Source organism: Mytilus trossulus, chromosome 13, assembly GCF_036588685.1.
Source record: "Mytilus trossulus isolate FHL-02 chromosome 13, PNRI_Mtr1.1.1.hap1, whole genome shotgun sequence".
Lineage (NCBI taxonomy): Eukaryota > Metazoa > Mollusca > Bivalvia > Mytilida > Mytilidae > Mytilus > Mytilus trossulus.
In genome coordinates, this window is record NC_086385.1 from 43,674,344 (window position 1) to 43,699,160 (window position 24,817).

The following is a 24,817-nucleotide window of genomic DNA, read 5'->3' on the forward strand; positions in this document are numbered from 1 at the left end:
ATAACCTCTTGACAGGAGATGCAGATTTAATCTTATCGAGGAAAGTGTTTGTTTTTATAAAGTGTTGTTTTCTAATTAAAAGAAAGTTCAATCACTTCTAAAAATGTCACGAAATTATTGCATTGAAATATGACTAGTATTGCTATCTTGTGGAATTGAGACATAATGTGAAAGGAATTCATTTGAGAAATATAAAGATATTAATTTGAAGCTATTTTGTGGATAACAGGAACTTTAAATAATCAAACGGTGAGTACAACTTTAGATATATCTGATTCCACTGTATATTGTTAATATCATTTAATATACTAAAGATCTATATTATACTTAAGAATTGTACAAAACTTATTAAAATCATATGAAACGATAAAACAAAAAATGTTTATCGAATGCTTGAACCAATGCATGCATATGTCATAAACTTAGTCTTTTGTGCAAGATTTTATAATGTTTTACGCATCCATATCATATATTCGATACAAAAAATTATCTCGGTCTTTTATGATTGGCAAATATGGCAGCTATTTCATTGTCGTGTTTTGAAGCCGTTGTCACCTTATGTATATTTTTTTTAATTGAAGTTTCATATGACTTTAAGACAAGAAAACTAAGGCACACATACTCATGTGAAGGCAAAATTCAAAAATATGACATTTATATGAAATAAAATTAAATCCTTTTTACCACATGTTAAAAGATTAATTACATGAATTCGGTTTGCTTTTAGACATGCAAAACACAAGTGATAAACGTTAACTAACATTAAGATTTACACAGGATTTCCAGAATAGTTTTCTTATGAATCTAACTACAATACTTTTTCCAGTTTCAATTGAGTTTTTTCTTAACATGCGATTTCCTTTGATAAGAGAAAATTAGTAAAACATTTGAAGTCAATATATTTGTTCTAAATCTGCAGATAAGCAACGTGCAAGTTAAATTTAAAACAAATGTGAGACATGATTCAGAATTTTTTAACGACTCTGTGGTTTATCCAACATTTCTATCTTTATTGTAATGCAAAACATGACAAATTTTGTTAAGCCATTTACATTATCTATTTCGTTTATTGAATACCATTATCGTTATTGTTAAACGACTAAAATATCTCTCTTGTTTGTTAGATAATGCACCATAACATCTAGTTAAAAGGAAAACAGAACATTTTCGTTTACAAGAATGAATGTTAAATTTGAAATAATACACAACAAAATTGTTTATTAGTAATACATACATAGTTTTATAATGATCTTATACTTGAAAGAAAATCATTTATTTGATGGAAAACCAATCACCGGGAGGTTACCTTTCTAATTAAGAAATGGCTGTAATATCTTTTCTGTCTATGAGGAAATAACATAAAAAATGTGGTGCACACTGAATAACGCGCCTGTCGGGTTATTTGAGAGTGTGCTCCACATTTTTTATGTTATTTTGAATAGACAGAAAAATATTACAGTTATTTCTGATAATTTAATTCCAAAGTCTATTTCAAATCGTAGAAAACCATGAAAAAAAGTTGATGACGTCACGGTCACATGACTAAATTATGCCTATGGGCTCATTACAAAATAACGTCAGCCAATCAGAAGACGCGTTACATCTAAAATAAAATTAATATATGATAAACCTACGCAAACATTTGCTCCAACCCAAATTTCCTTATCCTTAATTATGAAACTCTCAACAAGTTCATCATTTTGCAAAGCCTTTGGAGCTTTTTAAAGTAATCCTTTTGTGTTTTAGAGAAATGAATATATTTTCTGCGTTAAGATTTCATAAGCGAACATTAACAATTCAAGCAAAACACATGCAGTTATTTGATGCGCATGTCTAGTCTTAGTCATATTTGAACATACATAAAAAGAATCTGCCATTCTATGTGTCGCAATATCAGCTACAGTGATGGCACCTGATTCATTATCACGCAATATATCACGTAGAATGGTAGAATCCAACTTAAATTGCCTAGCCATTTCCAGGATAAACCACGTTCATTGCCTTATACGTCGAATCCCTGATCATTGCAACTCTATGGGCGTGTTTTCAAAATGTGGCGTCATAGAAGTTACACTTACTTGTACAGCTCTAGAAGAGTCACAGTTTTTAGAGTATTCAGATGAGCTACGACTAATACAAGTGTGCACTGGTAGTGCATGCAAATCGTGCTTAATGTCTATAAATAATTTGCGCATGCGCAAAATTGATTAACGCATGTGTATCATAATCTTCAAAATATTATCAAACCAATTCATAATATCATTAAAAATCCAAAAACAGCAAATATATAGTAAATAGTTCAAATGTTTTGGAATGCATTTTTATTACATTTTAGCGCAAAATCTAGATATGTCACCTGTAAGGAAGGTAGCTACCAAACCTGCTATCTTTTTTTTTTACTATAAAAAAAGTTTTCTAGTATTTTCAAACTGACAAAAAAACACCCATTTTTTTTAATGGCCAGCAGTTGTTTCAAGAAAAGTATATAATATTGAGACTTTGTGCTAATTTTCATGCTTGTTTCATCATTTGAACAATTTCCTCGATTGTGCTTGCTAATATCTTCCACTATTGGGTGACATATTGTCATCATACGTTTCTTTTTTATGTTGAGTTGTATATTGATTCTTCAATACTTTTTGGCTACAACAGTTGTTTGGATTCGAATGTACAATATTGGTAGAACTAAATAATAATATTGAACACTATGAGAAACTGAGAACCAGAGTTTGAAATGTGGTGGGTAGCAATTATTTCCATGGAAACGGCAATAATTAAAAAAGGATTTTCAAAATTTGTCAAACATAGTAGAAATTGTATTTGAGATACCAGACTTTTTTTAAATTTTCAAAATGTCCGCCATAGCCATGGAAAGAACATAATTTCATAATTTATCTAAATGGTAAAATACATTAAAAAACTGTTTTATCTTAATAATATCAAACTCAAACTAACCAAATGGATATGTTACAAGGCATGTGCCAATGTATTACCTAATAAAATTGAGAATCGAAATTTGGAATGTATCAAAGAGACAACAACCAAACCATAGACAAAACAACAGCAGAAGGTCACCAACAGGTCTTCAATGTAACGTGAAATTCCCGCACCCGGAGGCGTCCTTCAGCTGGCCCCTAAACACATATAAATAGTCAAGTGATAATGAACGCCATACTAATTTCAAAATTGTACACAAGAAACTAAAACTAAAATAATACAAGACTAACAAAGGCCTTGGAACAGGCGCAAAAATGCAGCGGGGTTAAACATGTTAATGAGATCTCAACCCTCCCCCTATACCTCTAGCCAATGTACAAAAAGTAAACGCATAACAATTCGTACTTTCTTTCGAAATTTGGAAATTGTTATCTGAAAAATTTAATTTCGGATTCTCCCTTTAGAGTTTTTCTTGGAGTTTATCATTTTTTCGATTTGTGTTTTATCTGTCGATCCAATAACATTATCTACCTTGATTACATGTACGATTTTTTCCGTTTATTTCTAAGTTAGTTTAAAAATGTTCACGACTCGACCATTATCGAATAGTCTTTCATTGTCTATATGTGCATCTGAAGCATTACAACTGTTAATGGTGTGCCAACTATTCTATAACAACTAATAAAACTATTTTGTGCAACAAAATCATTCGCTTGTATGTTTCAACAGGATCGTCAAATAATTCTTAAGTAACACAAAAAAGGGTTAAATTAAATACTTCCACACTAAGAATAAGGACAATTCGTTGTAACTTGAATAAAACCATTCGCTTTGGAGTTTCAAAACAGGATGGTCAAAAAACTTTTAAGTAACACAAAAAGGGTTCAATTAAATAATTCCACATTAACTTGAATAAGGACAATTCGTTGTAGCTTGAATAAACTTTTAAACGGATATATCATGTTAAGGGGGAGTTTTTGTGAAAAATATCAGTCGAGAGAATGTAAAATTTCGCGAGCCATAAGGCGAGGGAAATTCATTCTCAAGACTGGTATTTTTCAATAGTACCCCTCAAGAACATGCTATTATTACATATGTAAGATTCTTACATAAGGTGTAATTATAGCTTACATTCATTGCAATGTTGACATTTAATAGTAATCTTTTTTTAAACTGTTTGATATATATCAAGGACTCCCAGGGGAGCTGTACTTGAATTTCATATAAGAACCAACACAAACAAAGATTATTGTAAAAGTGTTATTAAAATTCTGAAATCCTCAAACTAAATTTAGGAAGTAATTCAGGATTACTTTCTTCCAGTTCTGCATTATAAAAAAAACACAGTTATTTGCATTCATTTGATACTTAACATATAACAACATTACGCTATAATGACAAATCCAAAATGAGCAATCTGATGTACAGTAGTTGTCGTTTGTTTATGTAGTTATGTGTTTCTCGTTTCTCGTTTTTATATAGATAAGACCGTTGGTTTTCCCGTTTAAATGGTTTTACATTACTAATTTTTGGGGCCCTGTATACCTTGCTGTTCGTGTGAGCCAAGGCTCCGTGTTGAAGTTCGTACCTCGACCTATAATGGCTTACATTTATAAATTGTCATTTGGATGGAGAGTTGTCGCATTGGCACTCATACCACCATTTATCCTATATCTAATTAAATTTTATCAATTTCTGAAATTGTTTTAAACAGAAAATAATAAGTAGTTTTAAAATATATGTTGCTTTAACAATTTATGTTTGTCTTCGTTTTTAAAATGATATAAGTTTTGATTAAATTGTAAATCAGTTGATTAGAAAAAAAAATATTTCGTATATGAAATTAAAGTTTACATCAATCTTAAAAAAATCATTCAGCACTACCTTAACTTTTAAGTGTATAATTTATTCCAAATTGAATAATCTTGAAAGCCATCATCCATTGTACTGTTGACATTAGTAATTTCCTTTTGAAAACAGTCTGGTATAAAAGTAACGAATCGCAAGGGAGTTTTATTTGAATTAAGTATAGGAATCAACACACACTAAAAGCATTACAACCGTGTTATTGATACAAAACTACTGGAATTGGTAAATCCTGAAAATCAATAAAAGGAAGTTATTCAGAATGAATTGTTTCAGTTCAACCCAATTTGTGAAATAGACAATCAGTGACCTTGAGTTTATTTGATTACTTGAAACAGCATACAATCCAAAGTGTGTTTTTCATTTCTGTCAGGAATAAACAAAATCAAATACTGAAATGTTATTGAAAGAAAATAAAACGTAGTTATATCATATAGTTTGTTGCTATATTAAATAATATTTATATGTGTTCAGGATGGTGACCGCAATATTTTCTGTGTGTGCGATTCTAAATAATACAATAAGAAATATCATATACATGAATCGTGAATATCAATTTAAAGTAAAATAACAAAAATACTAAATTCCGAGGAAAATTCAAAACGGAAAATTCAAAAATGCTATTTCAAACGCTTCAATATATCAATTGCATGATGTATACATTAATTTGAAAACTGTCTGATTTTGTACATATATTTGGAATGTGGAAAATTTATATGCTGTGTGAATCAAACTATGTTAATTCCAATCCAACACTTTGTGAGTTAATAGATCAAGAAAGAATGATGTAATGTTTATGTTGAAATGGCAAAAATAAAACTGTTGCGAACTAGTGTACTTCTTTAATAGATTGCAAAACAAAAGGATAAGCGATAACTCTCAAAATAACATTAGAAGCAAAATATTACATACACTAATAATTAATTATAAATAGATCAATATAAAACATTGGTTTTCCATATGGATCCACCTATTTCATTTTGTCTGTTGTATTCCTCATTGTTTTGATTTTTCCATACTTTTAGTGACATCATCTACAAATTCTTAAAGTTGAGTTTCACAAGATATGTTTTTTTTTCGAAAACCGTGTTGTAGGGGATACAGGATGTTATGTTTGTCTGCGTGTGTCATGATTGCGCTAACTACAACAAGTTCTATAAGTTTACAACATATGCATGTCAAAGAAATAGGTTTAAAATTCTCTGGATTATATTTGGAACTTTCTAGTAGATGGGTGAAACATGTGCAGTACGCCAGTCAGTATGGACTTTGCCAGTGTCTAATGATTTTTGGTATATAAGGCATGGTATTGGTGAAATTTAATGTGCCAACTCCCTAAGAAGACGTGGCTTAAGTTCGTCTGGTCCACTTGCCTTGGATGGGTTTAAATTTAGAAGTAGTTTTGATATACCTTGGATGGTGATATTTATGTCGGGCATGGTAGGGTACGCTGTTTTCTGTTGCATGTATTGATTGTTTTCAAATTTAGTAGCAATGATTTTGTTTGGTTCTAAGAAAACTGATTGAAACTGCCTGTTAAGTTCCTCAGATTTTTGTTTGGTGTCAGTAATAAGTTTCCCATTCTGCTTAAGTGATGTTATTCCACTGTAGTCAGTTTTTTGCCTTTAATATAAGACCAACATTTTTTCATGTTGGAAAATTTGTTTTTATCTGGTTTTGGTGTTACAATATTTTCAATGTATTGTCAGTATGATTGTCTGAGTTGTTTTTGTTCCTGATGTTGAATTTGCTTATACTTGTTTCTCATGTTGTCATTTCCAGACTTTTTCATCTTTTTATAGAGTCTGAGTCTCTTTTTCATTAATTTTCTTGTTTCAAATGATACCCATGGAGTTTGAATTTTTGAAGTTAGCTTTTAGTGTGGAATATGCTCACTGACTAGTTCATTGAGATTTGTTTTGAATTCTAGCCAGTTCATCAACAGTATGTGCATTAACCTTTTACTGTATAGTATGTTGTAAGTTAATTACTTCTTTTTTCATTGGTTCCCAGTTTGCCTTGTTGTAAATCGGCACATTTCTTTGTGTTTGATTTAGCCAAGATGGTGTTAGTTTGAATTCTATAAAGACAATGTCGTGATCTGAGATTCCCGGCATGATTTCAATTCGTTGAACCTGGTTTGGTAAATTTGCGATCATGACATCTAATATATTGTCCCTTTTTGTTGGATTTTCAATTAATTGTACCAATCCCGTTTCATCCAAAGTATTTCCAAAAATCATAATGTATATTTTGGTGGGTTGATTTTGGTTTAAGCATTTTGTTTTTCCAATCCCACCCTGGGAGATTAAAATCTCCTCCAATTAATATAGCTGCATTTTTTATTTGAGTAACTCTCCTAACAGATGTGTCGATCCACTTCATGCTTTGATCATCAGATGGTTTTGGGTTGGCAAATGATGATATATAAAGTGATTTGCTACCCTTAATTTCAATTTTGCCCAAACCATTTCACATTTATCATTAGATGTAAGGTTTTCAACTTCATCACTTATAAATTTCTGATTTTATTGCAATGAGTACACCGCCACCCTGCTTATTTTTTCTGTCTTTTCTGTATAGTGTGTACTCTTCAGGAAAGATGTCAATGTCTTTTATTGTAGAGTCGAGCCAAGTTTCTGTTCCGATTACAATATCCGGTTTAGTGCTATCAATAATATTTTGAATAATGTGTTGTTTACGTTTGATAGAATGAAAATTGATGTTAAGTATTCGCAAAGGTTTTTTACAATTTGTTTTTGTTTTATTTGTACGTATTGGTTTACACTGGTGATATGGTTTAAATGAGTCTGTTGGTGTTTTCATGCCACAAACATAATTTGAATGATGATATAGACTTTCAAATGGATTAGATGAACTTGCACCATGTAAGTCGAAAGGACATGTGCTTTAGTTTGGATTTTCTCAAATTGAACAATTTCAACTTATCATGCTATCATTTAGTAGATCATATGTATTACTGTGTATGTTTTGACAATCAATATTATACCATTGATCGCAAGTTTCACAAACGATACCTCTGTGTTCCCAAGTCACAACATCATCACATGTGCCACACATGTATCTTGTGCTGCCATTACTTGGGCCAGGGTTGCTTTCAATGTCATTTTATTGTGTTATATTGAGTAGTATGAAAAACAACAGTAATTTGCTTGGTTTTAATTGGTCACTGGGGTGTTTCTTTGACAATAATTTTTATATGACATATAGGGATATACATTTGGTGGTATAGTACTCATGGTATTGCCATGTTACCCTTTCATTAAATTCTGATGAAAAAGGGTACGATTTAAGGCTAACCCTTGTTCCAATGCCTTCATGACTTAAGAATTCACTTCTATCTACATGTAAGATGAATGATGACAATGCAAAAGGTTGACATGTACTAAAAGTGATATCTGAGCTAGCCACATGTTCATCATACTCGATTGTAGAATAAATTTCGTGACATGTGATCTGAAACAGTAAAACAACTATGGACAGAGAGAGCGAGTGAGAGTGAATACTACACTTGATGATGAAACATGTTGAAACGTGACTTACTGGCGTAGTGGTTGGACTGGACCTGTGAGGACACACAATATGATACAAGTATTAGCTATAGATGAGGTTATTTTCGTACCCAGTTGCTTCCCTAAGTCACAATATGTACACAAATGAGTAATTTTAGTAACGATTAAACATATATGGCCTTTTATTGAGAGTGCTTTGTTTACACCGGAAGTCACCTTTCAGCTGATTGAATTATGTGATCTAACTGCCGGGATATTAGTTTATCAGATTGCCTGATTTCAAAAATCTATTCTGTAAGTACTTTGGTCTACTTATGAATTACAATGTGTAGTGCAACTCTGAAAAATATGTTGTCTGCAAAAAACACGAATTTGGTCTGTTTTAAACTTTTTTCCAGAAAAAAAATGGAGAGCCAAAGTCAACAATGTCTTCCTTCACGCACATGCGCAGTCCCCTGGCTTTATTTGTACTAAATCTGCAGATAAGCAACATACAAGGTATTTCTAAAACAAATGCGAGACATGAATCAGAAATTATTACTGAACTAAAATGTAAAAACGCTATAGCTAATATAAAACAGTAGCTCTATTTTTAACCCAATAAAGGACTCTCTGGTTTATCCAACAATTCTCTCTTTATTGTAATGCAAACCATGATAAATCGTGTTATGCCATTTACATTATCTCTCTCGTTTATGGAATACCTTTATCGTTATTATTAAACGACTAAAATATATTTCTTTTTGTTAGATAATATAACATAACATCAAGCAAATAAGTAGACACAATATTTTCTTATAAAAGAATAAATGCGAAATTTGAAATAATTCACAACATAATTGTTCATAAGTAATACATACCTAGGTTTATAATGATCTTATACTTCAAAGAAAATCATTTATTTGATTGAAAAACACACATCGGGAGACTACTTTTCTACCACCTGATAAACCTACGCAAACATTCGCTCCAATCCAGATTTCCTTATCCTTTATTATGACACTCTCAACAGAGTAGGGGTGACATTTTGTCATTATAAGTTTCTTTTTTATGTTAAGTATTATACTGATTCTTCAATAATTTTTTGATAACAATAGTTTTTTGAATCGAATGTACAATATTAATAGAACTAAATAATAATATTATTCTAAGAGAAATTTTGCTCCAGAGTAATGTGTTGTGTGGCCATTATTTCCATGGAAACAGCAAAACTGCGAAAAATAATAATGTTTCCCAATTTGTCAAACATAGTGGAAATTGTATTTGTGATACAATATTTTTTTGTAATTTTCAAAATGGCTGCAGTAGCCATGGTAACAAACCATTAGTTCATAATTAAACCAAATGGTAAAATAAATTAAAAACTGTTTTATCTTAATAATATAACATCAAACTAAAACTAACTAAATGGATATGTTACAAGGCATGTGCCAATGTATCACCTGTCTTTCGAAATTTGGAAATTGTTATCTGAATTATTTGATGTGGGACTCTCCCTTTAGAGTTTTTCTCGGAGTTCATTTCTGGGGAGTTTGCTTTTATCTGTCAATTCAGTAACATTATCTATCTTTATTACATGTACGACTGTGTCCGTTTATTTTTTAGCTAGTTATAGAATTTTGAAGTCATCAAAAACGTTAAAAAAATTTCCTTCCTGCAAAGGTCTGATTTGTTTTAAAATATTCACGACTCGACCATTACCGAATAGACTTTGATTGTTGATATGCGCATCTGAAGCATTTCAATTGTTAATGATGTGCCAACTATTCTTTAACAACTAATAAAATTATTCTGTGCAACAAAACAATTCGCCTAGGAGTTTCAGAACAGGATCGTCAAATAATTCTTAAGTAACACAAAAAGGTTAAGTTAAATAATTTCACACTAACTTGAATAAGGACATTTCTTTGTAACTTGAATAAACTTTTAGCTTACATTCATTGCACTGTTGACATTTAATAGTAATCTTTTTTAAAATTGTTTGATATATATCAAAGACTCATAGGGGAGCTTTTTTTAAATTTGATATAAGAATCAACACACACAAAGATAATTGTAAACGATATCCTCAAACTAAATTAAGGATTCCGAAGTAATTCAGGATTATTTTCTCCCTGTTCTGCATTATAAAAAAAAACAGTTACTTGCATTTATTTGATACTTAACATATAACAACATAACGCTATAATGACAAATCCAAAGTGAGAAATCTGATGTACAGTAGTTGTTGTTTGTTTATATAGTTTCTAGTTTCTCGTTTTTATATAGATAAGACCGTTGGTTTTACCGTTTGAATGGTTTTACATTACTAATGTGTGGGGTTCTGTATAACTTGCTGTTCGTGTGAGCCAAGGATCCATGTTGATGGTCAAACCTTGACCTTTAATGGTTTACTTTTATAAATTGTTATTTGGATGGAAAGTTGTCTCATTGGCACTCATACAACATATTCTTATATCTAATAAAACTTTATCAATTACTGAAATTGTTTTAAACTGAAAATAAAACGTAGGTTTTAAATATATGTTGCCTCAACAACTAACGTATGTCTTTGTTTATAAAATGATACAAGTTTTGATTAATTTGTAAATTATTTGATTAGATAAAACAATCATTTCGTATATGAAATAAAAATTAACATCAATCTTAAAAAATTCATTCACCAGTACACTAACTGTTAAGCGTATAATTAATTCCAAATTGAATAATCTTAAAAGCTAACATCCATTGTACTGTTGACATTAGTAGTTTACTTTTTGAAAACAGTCTGGTAAAAACGTAACGAATCGCAAGGGAGTTTTATTTGAATTAAGTATATGAATCAACATACACTTAAAGCATTAAAACCGTGTTATTGATACAAAACTAATCTGGAATTGGTAAATCCTGAAAATCAATAATAGGAAGTAATTCAGAATGAATTGTGTCAATTCAACCCATTTTGTGTAATAGAAAAACAGTGACCTTGAGTTTTTTTAATAACTCGAAATAGCATACAATCCAAAGTGTTGATTTGTTTATTTCTGTCAGGAATAAACAAAATAAAATTCTGAATTTTTGTTGAAAGAAAATAAAACGTAGTTATATCATACAGTATGTTGCTATGATAAATAAAATATATGAGTGTTCAGGATTGTGACCGCAATATTTTCTGTGTGTGCGATTGTAAATAATACAATAAGAAATACCATATACATGTAGAATATTGAATGAAAATTTAAAGTAAAATAACAAAAAATACTAAATTCGGAGGAAAATTCAAAACGGAAAATTCCTAAATGCTATTTCAAACGCTTTATTATATCAATTGCATATATACATTAAGTTGAAAACTGTCTGATTTTGTACATAAATTTGTTATGTGGAAAATGTATATGCTGTATGTATTAAAATATGTTAATTCCAATCCGTTCTTAATACTTTGTAAGTTTATAGCTCAAGAAAAAATGATGTAATGTTTTTGTTGAAATGGCAAAAATAAAACTGTTGCGAACTAGTGTACTTCTTTAATAGATTGCACTACAAAAGGATCAACGATAACTTTCAAAATAACATTAGAAGCAAAATATTACATGCACTAATAATGATAGATAGATCATTGTAAAACATGGGTTGTTCATATGGATCCACCCTTTTTTAGTTTGTCTGTTGTATTCCTCATAAATCAATAAGATGTGTTTCTCGTTAGAATTGTTTCACATTTTGTAATGCCGGTGACTTTTACGAATAACAAGGGATTTTCTTATCCCAGGGATAACCTTAGCCGTATTAATCACAAATTTTTATAATTTTTAATCTTCAATGCTCTTCAACTTTGTACATGTTTTGCGTTAAACATATTTTTATTTGAGCGTCACTGATGAGTCTTACGAAGACGAAACGCGCGTCTGGCGTACTAAATTATAATCCTGGACCCAATGATAACTTATTAAATTAAGCATCCTAAATGATATTTGTGCAAAATCTGATAGACGTGTTTTACACTATCAATTGTGGTTAATATGTCTTTCATTGGCGATTGTATCACATGTTCTTCATTTTATGTCGAAAGTTAATTTCATACTTTGACGTTTCAAACGCCTTCTTGGTTGGCTCTTTTTTTACAATTACAGTTACTACTCATCCTGTTCTAAAACAATGATGTTATTTTATTTAAGGAATGACTGATATTTTTTTTCTGTCTATGACGAAATAACATAAAAAATGTGGTACATACTGGATAACATGCGTAGCAGGTTATTAGCGAAATGTGTGCAACACAAATTTAATGTAATTTCGAATAGGCAGAAAAAATGTTACAGTCATTTCTAATAATTTAATTCTAAATTCCATTTTAAATCGTAGTAAACTATGATAAAGCGTTATTGACGTCACTTGACAAAATTATGTCTATGGGCTGATAAACATAACGACGTCAGCCAATTAGAAAACGCGTTACATCCAAAATTAGATTATTATCTTATGTTTTTCAGCTAACATGTTTAACAACCATGAATGAAGACAATATAACACAGATTTATACCAACAAAACCATCTTCGCCAATGATGCAGCGAATGGATCAACCAGAAAGATGAAAGTAAGCCAAATTAACTAAATTAGTTTTTCCTCACGTACTAGAACACAACAATCAGCGTCCTATATATTTCACATAAGGCTGTGCTATGTCAACTTAATGCATATTGGTTATTTCTTTCTATATAATTGATATCGGTTCAAATATTGCATAAGATGGCCGTAAGATACCAGAGGGAGAGTCAAACAGATCGAAAAAAACGAACAACGTCATGCATGGCTATACAGTTAAAATAAAACTGATAAATAATAGTTCACAAGACACAACATAAAAACCCGAACAGTAAGCAAGACGAATCCTCTAAAACACTGGGGTGATCTGGAAGTGTAAGCAGATCATGCTCCACATGTGACATGAAAAGAAATATTGTAAACTATGGCTTGCCAATCATAGTTCGACTAAAATAAAATTGGAATGCAGTGTTAGCAGTGTGAACAATGTTAGGGACAAATATTTCTCGATTGTCTTATGAATAAAAATATGTTTTTAAAATACAAGTCTGTATGGTTGTTAAAGTAAAGAACAGTATACAAAAAAGTATTACAAAAATACTGAACGCTAAGGCGAATTACAAAGTTCCATAAAACTCGCAAAATAAAACGCTGTCAATCAAAAGACTAAACGAAATACTGCTGTTAAACTCCTAAATTGATACATGCTTTGTCTGAAGAAAATGGTAGGTTATACTTGGTTACACTTATGGTTATGACATTCGGGTACAGTTCCGTTATATTGATCACATTCGGTGGTCAACTAAAGCAGACAAAATTGAAAAAATATGACAATAAGAAGGATTCAGCAGCTTAAACTGTAGTTATACATGTATGGTAAAAATTAAGACCGGAAATTAAAATACCGGTCAGCTGAAATACGTTCAATACCTCATATTTTATAAATAAATTTCTAAAGGAATATTTAAGTGGATCTTCTTTAGTATATTCATAAGAAAAGTATGTACTGTCTGTCCCTTCATGTGTATTTCATACGCTATATTTAACAACTTTACTTTAGATTTTTGAAGGAATATTTAAGTGGATTTCCTTAAGTATATTCGGTGGAATTGTTATATTGAATATTATTGTTATTGGACTATTGATGAAACGAAATAAAAAATCAAGAATGGGGTTCTTTGTCGCTAATTTAGCCTATGCGGGTAAGTAGCTATATATTTAAGAAATAGAGACAAAATAATTCTGTATAGCTTTTTGCAAAGAAATTTTATGGATTTATTTATTATTATCGAAACTGTATTTTTCATACAAAACCCTCACATTTATACAAAACAGGTTTAGAGTCAATATAATAAGCAATGTCAATAATTATTACAATAGTTACGAATTTGGTAAAGTAATTATTCAATATACATGAATACATTCATCTTTAATTTCAAAACAAATATAATATATAATTGATCAGATTAGCTGGAGTTTCCTGTCTGACTTATAAGGGTTGAATTGTCAGTTTGAACAAAACACCACAGTTGAAATTAACAGTCATCCATTTTCTGATTTGTCTCTGTATACATGAATGATTAAAAGTATTATGATAATTGGTAATATAATAATGAATCTTTTTATTTACTCCGCGTTTCAATAAACAATGCATAAGGGTAAACAAGAAAAGTTATCAAAATTTAGCTAGCTCTTGCGAATAAACTATGATAAAATATCATATGGAATAATGCTTGACATTTCCTCTCCTAACATAAATATTAACAGCATGTTCTATAAGTGTGTGTGTACATAGGAGAGACATGGTAACATAACAGAAATACTGAACTCTAAGGAATATTGAAAAAAGAAAATTCCTAATCAAATGGTAATCATAGCTCAAACATATCAAACGAAAAGATAACAACTGTCATATTGAAAGCATCAATTAACACCAGCAAACATGTTGAAACCGTCACATTAACTGAGTTATAATTTTTTTTAAACTTTTGTTTTGTACATACTTCAAACCGTTTATTTTTTCGTTTGAATTGTTTGAATGTTTTATTTCATTATAGTTTTTTTGTAGATCAATTATTGTGCAGTATACGTCTTTCAATTTGGTTTCTAGTTGTCTCATGGACTATCAAAACAAGAGGGACGAAAGATACCAAAGGGACAGTCAAATTAGAGGTTTTGCTTTTGCTCGATTAATTTCTGCTACTACTTATCGATCTCTTAAGAAGTCTTGTTCCTTTCGAATGGAGATGAAATTTAATGACTGCCTGCGTTTAAAGTCTTTATTATGTGTGTAACTTATAACAATTTAGTTGTCCGTATCTTTGGTAGCAGCTTAGACATGGTTATGATTTTTGTTAATAGTAGATAATAACTTAATAAAATAAATGAAATACTTAAATTTCCATAACCTATTGACTTTATAATGTTTTATTGGTATTGGTAAAATAACGATGATTTCGAATTCATACTCTTTTATAATATATAATTGATCAGATTAGCTGGAGTTTCCTGTCTGACTTATAAGGGTTGAATTGTCAGTTTGAACAAAACACCACAGTTGAGATTAACAGTCACCCATTTTCTGATTTGTCTCTGTATACATGAATGATTAAAAGTATTATGATAATTGGTAATATAATAATGAATCTTTTTATTTACTCCGCGTTTCAATAAACAATGCATAAGGGTAAACAAGAAAAGTTATCAAAATTTAGCTAGCTCTTGCGAATAAACTATGATAAAGGAAATGAATGTTTAATAAGACCATGAGTGTTTATGGTATGTTACGTTTAAACAAAGCTTTAAAAGTATGCAAGATAATTGAACAGTATCTTGTATTTCACTTGCATGTACAACTATGCCTATCTGAAAGGAGTCAAATGTCATAAAATGTCACAATGTGATTATGTTTTGCAATTTTTTTAGCCTTCTTTAAAAAAAAATTAAAACATATGCATTTTCACATAGAGTAATGATGTTTTTATTCTTAAAAAAGTCTTTTTAAATAATCAAATTATAAAATTTTTGAACTCCAAGAAAAATTCCAAAAACTGAAAGGTCTTTTACAAATGACAAAACCAATAGCTAAAACACATTAATCGAAATGAAAACAACTGTCATATTCTTGACTTTGTACCGGCATTTTCGAATGTGTAAAATTGTGGATTTAACCTGGTGTTATAGCTAGCTAAATCTCTCACTTGTATAACAGTAACGTATAATTCCATTACAAAAAAGTTGGCAAAACACATGAATAAGAGGAATCTAAATCTCACAACAAGGTTGCACACACTGAAATGTCTCGCCTTCTTTACTAATCATTGCTATTATGTTGATAGTCCTAAATATAAAGCTTTATTACAACTGTCACATAAACGTAACATTAACCAAGATAGCCAAACAAAGACCAATGAACCATTAAATGAGGTCAAGGTCAGATGAAACATGCCAGACAGACATATAGAGCTAACAATGCTTCCCTACAACAAATATAGTTGACCTATTACTTATAGTTTAAGAAAAATAGATCAAAACACAAAAACTCAACACTGTGCAATGAACCGTGAAATTTAGGGCATGGTAAAATAAAACCTGCGGGACTGACATATAAACCATAATATATTTCCATACACCAAATATAGTTGACCTTTGGCATATAATATAAGATAAAATTACAAAAACTTAAAAACTTTACTTTGACCACTGAACCATGAAAATGAGTTCAAGGTCAGATGACATCAGCCCTCTAGACATGAACACCTTACAATCATTCCATACAACAAATATAGTATACCTATTGCATAAAGTATGAAAAAACTACACCAAAACACAAAAACTTATCTATAACCAATGAACGATTAAAATGAGGTCACGGTCAGATGACACCTGCCAGTTGGACATGAACACCTTACAGTCCTTCCATACAAAAAATATACAAGCCCTATTGCTTATAGTATCTGAGATATGGACTTCACCACCAAAACTTAACCTTGTTCACTGATCCATGAAATGAGGTCGAGGTCAAGTGAAAACTGTCTCACGGGCATGAGGACATTGCAAGGTACGCACATACCAAATATAGTTATCCTATTACTTATAATAAGAGATAATTCAACATTACAAAAATTCTGAACTTTTTTCAAGTGGTCACTGAAACATGGAAATGAGGTCAAGGACATTGGACATGTGACTGATGGAAACTTTGTAACATGAGGCATCTATATACAAAGTATGAAGCATCCAGGTATTTCACCTTCTAAAATATAAACCTTTTAAGAAGTTAGCTAACGCCACCGCCGCCGCCGTATAACGACCCCCATGTCGAGTTTTCTGCCACAAAAGTTGCAGGCTCGACAAAAATTATTGACACCTTTTGTACATCGTTAGATTTATTATGACATACCTTTTGAACATTCATGTCATTATATGCAATAATTTCTTATTCCTTACATTCATTATCATGCTCAAAGAACTGAGATGGTATTGATATTATATTTCTTTGATCATAAAAAAACAGATTTTGTTTTCTATAAATTCACCGTATGAAATATGTGCAATACGGAGTACAATGTACATTGCAAATCTTGATAATGCTTTTAATTTCTTAAGTCATTCGCCTTGATGAATTTTAGGCATTCTTTACTGCCAGGTTAAAAATATACAAGATTTATCAAGTAATTATATGATTGTTTTTCAATTCCAATGCATCAAGCAGTGAATGAGATTAGTTATTTTCCTTTTGTAAGTCTGTTGTTAATGCTCTTCAACTTTGCACTTGTTTGACTTTATAAATATTTTGATATGAGCCTCACTGATAAGTCTTTTGTAGACGAAACGCTCGTCTAGCGTACTAAATTATAATCTTGGTACTTTTGATAACTAGTTAAACAGACAGTAGGTTTCAGTATAGAAAACAGTTATGTTCCTACCTCATTCGCTTCTCATGAATAAAGTAGATAGTTTTGATTTATAACTTGTGCGTTTGCTAGATAAATGTTTTTTTTACTACGGATTTAAGAATACATTGCATATTTATTTTCTATTACATTCTATATATTATATCATGTTTGCCGACTGACTAAAGTGTGTTTCGAAGTGCATTCTCGTCTATTATTATCACTTTTATTACTTTTATAATTTGTCTAAATAATGTTGTGCTAAAAATAATCGAAATCAGGAGTTAACAAAACTCATTTGAAGACGTAAACTGCAGAAAGAAAGCATTTCCTGGTTCCTGGATTTGGACAGGCACGTATTGTACGCGGCGGGGTTAAATATTAAAGGTCAGCACTTCAACTAAAAACATATAAAATCGAACTTATGTAATAAAAAGGTGTCGCATACTTAGAATGCTCACTGTTAAGTAACAGCTATATACATGATATAAGACCTCTTAGACTAGAACGTCAGCTATAATACTTCAGGTGATTTCATACCATAGCGTCATAAACAATTTATAAAGTTCAGGATTCCCCGAGAGAGACCATAATATTAACAGGCAGTAACCTAAAGTAAACGGTTATATGAAAAATATGAACAAGGAATTAGGAATGTATCAAGGAAACTTAAAGGGAATCAATGTTCCGTCCTACAAATACAAATGGTAAAGATTTGACAACCATATCATAATAATAACCCTTACGAATAAATCTATATTCAAAGGTGCAGTAAGTTTAGAAGGATGTTTGTTTGGTTTCTTGTGTTGTTGTATTTAGCAAAGAACTCCTATAAGAATTTTTTTATATGACAATATTTCGTACTCTTATAACAATTCTTCTCTGGTGGTTTTGTGTGTGTGTGTGTGGTTTTTTTTTTTTAAATATTCACTATGGTTCAAAGTCATTAACAAACTGTTAACCTTACACTTGTAAGTGGTTTGCACTTGAAAATATCCCTGTATCCTGAAGATCTTTCATAAAAGCAATCCAGAATTGGCCGCCGCCTTGCCTATTTGATAACCACCATCGCTCGATTCTCTGCCAATATAATACATGGCAATGTCAGTTTAAAATTTCTGGTAAAACTTTTGTTAATTAATTATTTTTCTCGTTTTACAACAATATGGCAAATTACTTGTAACGTTTCGATAATGATGAGTTTTATAATCTGTTATTGGTTAAACAAAACCATTAAAAAAATTGAAGCATTTTTTTTAAATCTCAGTGTGTAATTTTAAAATCTCGGTATGAAATTTCCTATTGCTCAGTGTGTGTTTTTAGGTTTTTTAAATGTCAGTGTGTCTTTTTTTTTTTATTCTCAGTGTGTAAATTTTTCGAAAAAGTGTTTAAACATAGTTTCGACGAGAACGGCTTGCCATAGAAAACCCTTACAATCCAAACAATTTTGATCTGTATGATTAAGTTGAGCATTATTATATGATTATATAAACATACTATACGTACAAAAAATACTTGTCTTTTGAAGAAAGAAAAATGATTTCTTCTGACACATTTGTAGTATTATTTTAATCAGTTTCAAACATAACATGTACCTGATTAGCTGGTGATGATCCCATCAGAAAACTGTGTTCTCCTGCCATATCGTCTTGGTGATTCCATCGAAATGCCATTTGCCATTTGGCGATTTCAGAATTTTCCGTTCCTCTATCAGTTCGAACACAACGTGGAACACCTAATGGATGAACATTCAGATTTTATTATAATGCATCCAATTTGCAACTTTGCATATAAGAAGGAGCGTTCAAAATTTTACTATAATAAATCATTTTGCTGGTCACTACTGCGTTTTTTCTTTCTTTATCTTCTACAGTTTCCGCCAAAAATTGCAAACAATTGTAATGAATCGCCATCAAAGTACAATCAATTCTGTAAGGAGTAAACTGATGATTTCAGGCCTACTGACTTATTTGTAGATTGTGTTTTGCTGATCATGTTGCTTTTTAAAAATCTATATAATATACCTCAAGATTATAACCAAAAACATACAAAATGGTAAAAAACGTCATTTAAGGGCAATACTCAATAAAAAGTTGTTTGACAATTTTTGTCAAAATAGTCAGTAGGTAGAGCTTGTTTTTCTAATTTTTACTTTCTGATCTTCAGATTTTAGCCATTACACGCATATTCTAAGCGCTGGCGGCCATTTTGGATGGCAGATGTAATCAACAAACTAAGTACTATTTAAATTAGAAAACAAAATTAACTCAGTATAGATTTGAAAGGATTTTCGTAAAAGTTAACAGGCAACGGACTGAAGACAACGGACTTACAGAAGACTTGTGAAGGCAAACGCTGTTGTTCAGGTGAGTTAAAAAATATGAACTAAATCAAGAGAAAAAAAGAAGCTGTAGTTGATACCAAACAACTGTCTAACTCGACTAACAAATAAAAAGATAAGAATAAAAATAAAGAGCAATATATATTGAATCGAAATTGGGGTTCCTACTGCAAGGTAAATACACACTATTCTATTTAGGCCATCAAGTTCTTTATCATTAGGTAAAGGTAAGAAATAAAAGAGTAACAAGAAACCTCAGTTCAAGGTACAATGAACAAATCGAAATTGTGAGCATGCAAAATAAAAGAAAACATAAACCATCATGAATATACAAAAAATCCTGATGAAATACATGAAGGTGTGTTACCCTTCTTTTGACATACATATCAGAACAACACGAACAATGTCCATGACTGTGAGCGTATCGTGCGTTACCGTTAAGTCGTCTTCTTAATTGGATTTCAAAATGGAAAGGTAAATATGTGAACACGACATATCGGTAGATTTGATTTACTAATTTAAATTCAAAAAGATAATTATAGTTAGGCTTCGGGAGAGTCAAATCCGACCTGCGACTAAGGGCATCGCAGGAGGCGACTTTCGACAACCAACTAAGCTTGGATTAAATCACTACTTGCGATCTCTGAACTCTAATTCTTGAATAATCAAATGAATTAAGACCCACTTAAAAGCGACCTCTGACCTATGGCATTTTTAAGAAGCGACTTGTAATGCATTGCAGCTGACAACATATGATCGATTGTCATGTGAACCATGTACGCCTGATCCCTTTTTAATCACTTTAGCTATAAATGTCATATGCGTCGTGCTGATAATCAAGTGTCAAAGAACGTGGTTTCAAAGGATTACTATTATATCAAAAATAAATAAAGTGCCATACCTTTTATTTCTCGGAGACATTGTAGAAAAAATCCTGCTACAACTTTAGGATTATTATTTGTTCTTCCAACTTGTAGCCAAAGAATTCTTCTAGAATATCTGAAATGACAAAAACAGTTATTCATTATCATGTCTTAAACTTCATTAACGATCTTTTAGCACAACTAAAAGATATAATACCAAATTTAATTGATATGGCATAGACTTATAAATTTAAGAATTTGGAACTACGGATATTGATAGTAAAGTGGGAGATAGTTATCCTATAGTGACGCACATGCATGCTCTCACTACAAAAATAAGTAATTTGGGCCCTTGTTTATATAAGAACGTCTCGTAAATCTATGGTGCTTTCTATCATTTACTCCTTCCGGGGCGATGATTTTCTGCAAATGTGCAACCGTGTCCCTGGATAATAAATGGAATTTAAAGAAAGGACTCAAAAGATGGCAATATTAACACAGTTTCTTTTAAAAAAGTACATGTAGCTAGTAATAAAAATAATTATTAAAAAAATCATTAAAGGGTCAAGATATAATTTCATGATGAAAATAAATAATTAGATACATCTGAATATTAAGAGGCCACAAATATTTTAATTAATGTTGAAAAGTTAAGGCATGTGAATAAGGAAATAAAAACATACAGACGCATACCTGATTTTATGTACATTTTTTGTTTACCTTGGTATACGTAATCCATGTTTAGAAAGTAACCGCTTTGTCATAGCTCTGTATCCTAAGCAATTTCCACTACTCATTTTCTCTGTCTGCAGATATATACAAACAAAGATGTTTAATAAGATTTAAAAAAAAGCTGCGTTTCTTTTGTTAGCCTATTTGCTGATGATTTCATATATTAAAAATGATGTGAATCGAGACAGGGGGTATTTTACATATAAACGGTCCATATGACCTATTGCCATTATTCGGCGTCCGTCGCCCGGAAACTTATACATTTAGTCATCTCCTGTGAAACCACTATACCGATGTTATTGAAACATGGTTTAAATATTGAAAAATGAGACCCCTCATAGGAGGTACCGGGTAATGACATACTCGCTATCTTTTGACTCAGTTACAAATGTAATCACATAATCATGAAATGTTTTCCCTGGTAATTGGTAATCAAACAATCAGAATACCCTTCGTAATCACATAAACATTAAATAGAAATGCCCTGATAATTATAAAATCATTAAAAATGAAGATTATCACATAGTCAATAACAACACGAGGAGTCTCATAAGTAGCGCTCGGTTTTCCCATTCGCCAAGATTGCTGCAGTTAAAACATGGTAGACAGTGTTTTAAAAGATGTTTTTTTCTATAAAATTACTGATTTGCTGATTTTTACCGATTGTGCAAATCAGTTAATCCTTAATAGAAAAATTAACAGTTAAATCAGATGAGCGATACCATGGTACTTGTGAACTTATTAGATTTGTTTTTGATTGTCATCATTTGCCAGATGCTGAGCATAGCCTCATATTTATTCAACGGTACCGTTGCCAGAGAAATGTCACTGTATTAGACTTATTGATGTAGCGTTTAAGATTAGTACTCACAGTTATTGCTTGAATAGCATCATTTATAGGTATCTGTGAACACCTTCTTTTCAATCCCATTGCTCTTAAAAGACGCTGTATTTGTCTTGTGCTGAATCCAGAAACACATGTATATTAAAAGATATTAACAAATTCCGTATTTGTTAAACAAAAGTATTTTCGGTGACATCAATGTAATACTTAATACCACAAGATATACGCAGATCATACGAAAAAACCTAATGGGAAAGTATAATCATATTTGGTAATGAAAATATGTAATTGAAAAACATTGTACACTAGGTATTTATTGTTCATAACTTAGACAATTAAAAAAATACCAAAGTTATTTTCAATGTAACAACATGACATTCAAAAAGGGGTAGAAATTACATGGATACTTCGAGTCTAAAATGTTAAGGAACATTAAAGTGTATAAATTAAAGACAGTTTTCATTTTTTATATTCTAAATATAATGAAATCACAATACGAATATTGCTTAAGCACATTACATTTACACTTTACATTTGTTCAATTTTTGTGGTTTTTGTGTTCAGAATGCACAAATTTGGTTCACGAAAAAAAAAAACAGTGAAAAAGGGGATATGTTAAAAATGTGATGGTGTTCATGTTTTGACAAACCTTGACTGTAAAAACTTTCTGGAAAAGCAAAACTGGTCATCTAACGATTTCAAAAACATTATTTTGGTCTTACTAATGGCACCCAAAAAAATCAGTATGGAATATTTGACAACGGTGTTTTTCAAGCCACGTTTTTAACGTTTTATTGACAAAGAAGAAATGATTTTGCTATGTAAACGAAGTTTATGGTAGACACTTAAACAAATGACTAAATTTGTTCTCCATTTTTCATTTAAGGAATATTGTAATGTGGTCAAATGTGTCCACTTTTTTTACTCAGTATATTTACACTTGTACCTCAGTCGCATTTCATATTTGCACCGCAAAATGTTTGATATTTCTCCATTGGAAAAGCCGCCATAAAATAACTCTCTAAGCAACTCATGTTCTTTTTGCTTGTTAAGGAAGTTTTATCAAATAGTTAACTGAACACAAAAAAAACCCACTTCACTGTATAAGATGCGTGACTAGATAAATAGTAAAAACCAACGTATTAAACTGCAAAAGAGTATATGCTGAATCTTCATAAGGTAACAGCTATTGAGAATAATGGTGTTATAATTAAGTGATTGAACCCTTTTCATATCGTAATCAGACAATACATGTGTTTATAGAACCTCATGGAAAGACATACCAAATAAAGAACACGACATACACAAACCATGTGAACATTCAAACAGAAAAACAAAAACTAAAGCTTAATAGGTCAAATGAACTTTTATAAAAACCGGGAGTTATTTCCGTTTTTTTTTTCAGAAGTGTAAGCAAATTCTGTTCCGCATACGCCATTCGTAGTATCACCCATTAGTTAAATCCGGTGATACAACGGGACAAATTTGGAAAATGGGCCTCCTAGACAAAGACATAGACATAGACATAGGCATAGAAATTTTATTTAAAGTCGGTACATACATTACAAATAACATAAGAACCCTATTAGCTTGGAGACACTCACTGTGTTATGTTCAATAAATTGATGGCGACAATGAAACTTCTTCAAGAAATAAAACCAATGTAGGCTGAATGTAACACTGATCATGTGTTTGTTTGAGAAATCGAGTTAGCTCTGTTTTAGACATTCGTTAAGTTTGTTGTTATTAAATTGAAACTACATGTATCTTCAATATTGAACTTGTCGTAAAGGATACGTTGGACATCTCCTTGTTCACTTGTTGATAAGCTTGTATAGTCTGTCATGGGAGATATCTTTAGAAAAAGAGAAAGAAAAAAAACTTTTGTATATATTCTCAACAGTGAATTTTGAATTGCTATACTAGTATATAAGCTGTTCAAAGGTTGCATTAATAAGGACAGTTTCATAGAACTAAGATTAAAGATATCTTCTTTATTTTACATTAATCACACTTCAATAAACGACATTAAACATAATTGATGTCTGCTCTGAGAGGTACTAACATAACGATGAAAATACTAAAAATGTGCCAGCTTGAGAGAGGACGTCGACAACTTAATCAGAATCCTCGGGATCAGGTGGAAGCGTCCATCCTACCAATGTCCTCAACATGAAATATCTGTCTGGAATAGACATATCAAAATCAAGCACCTTTTCCGTCTTTAACATTGTTTCCTGAGCAACGTCGAGAACTATCTTACTTTTTGTTTCTGTCAAAG

At 31.0% G+C, this 24,817-nt stretch overlaps 1 protein-coding gene across 1 annotated transcript; it reads right to left on the bottom strand.

The window, feature by feature from the left end:
- Positions 1-18,719: 18,719 nt before the first annotated feature.
- On the bottom strand, positions 18,720-21,128 carry LOC134694396 (uncharacterized). Its single transcript, XM_063555404.1, has 3 exons — positions 20,999-21,128; positions 19,352-19,491; positions 18,720-18,836 (listed from the first exon to the last, which is right to left on the bottom strand). Exons 1-3 carry the CDS (start codon positions 21,126-21,128, stop codon positions 18,720-18,722), a joined length of 387 nt encoding a protein of 128 aa, XP_063411474.1.
- Between the last annotated feature and the right edge of the window lie 3,689 nt (positions 21,129-24,817).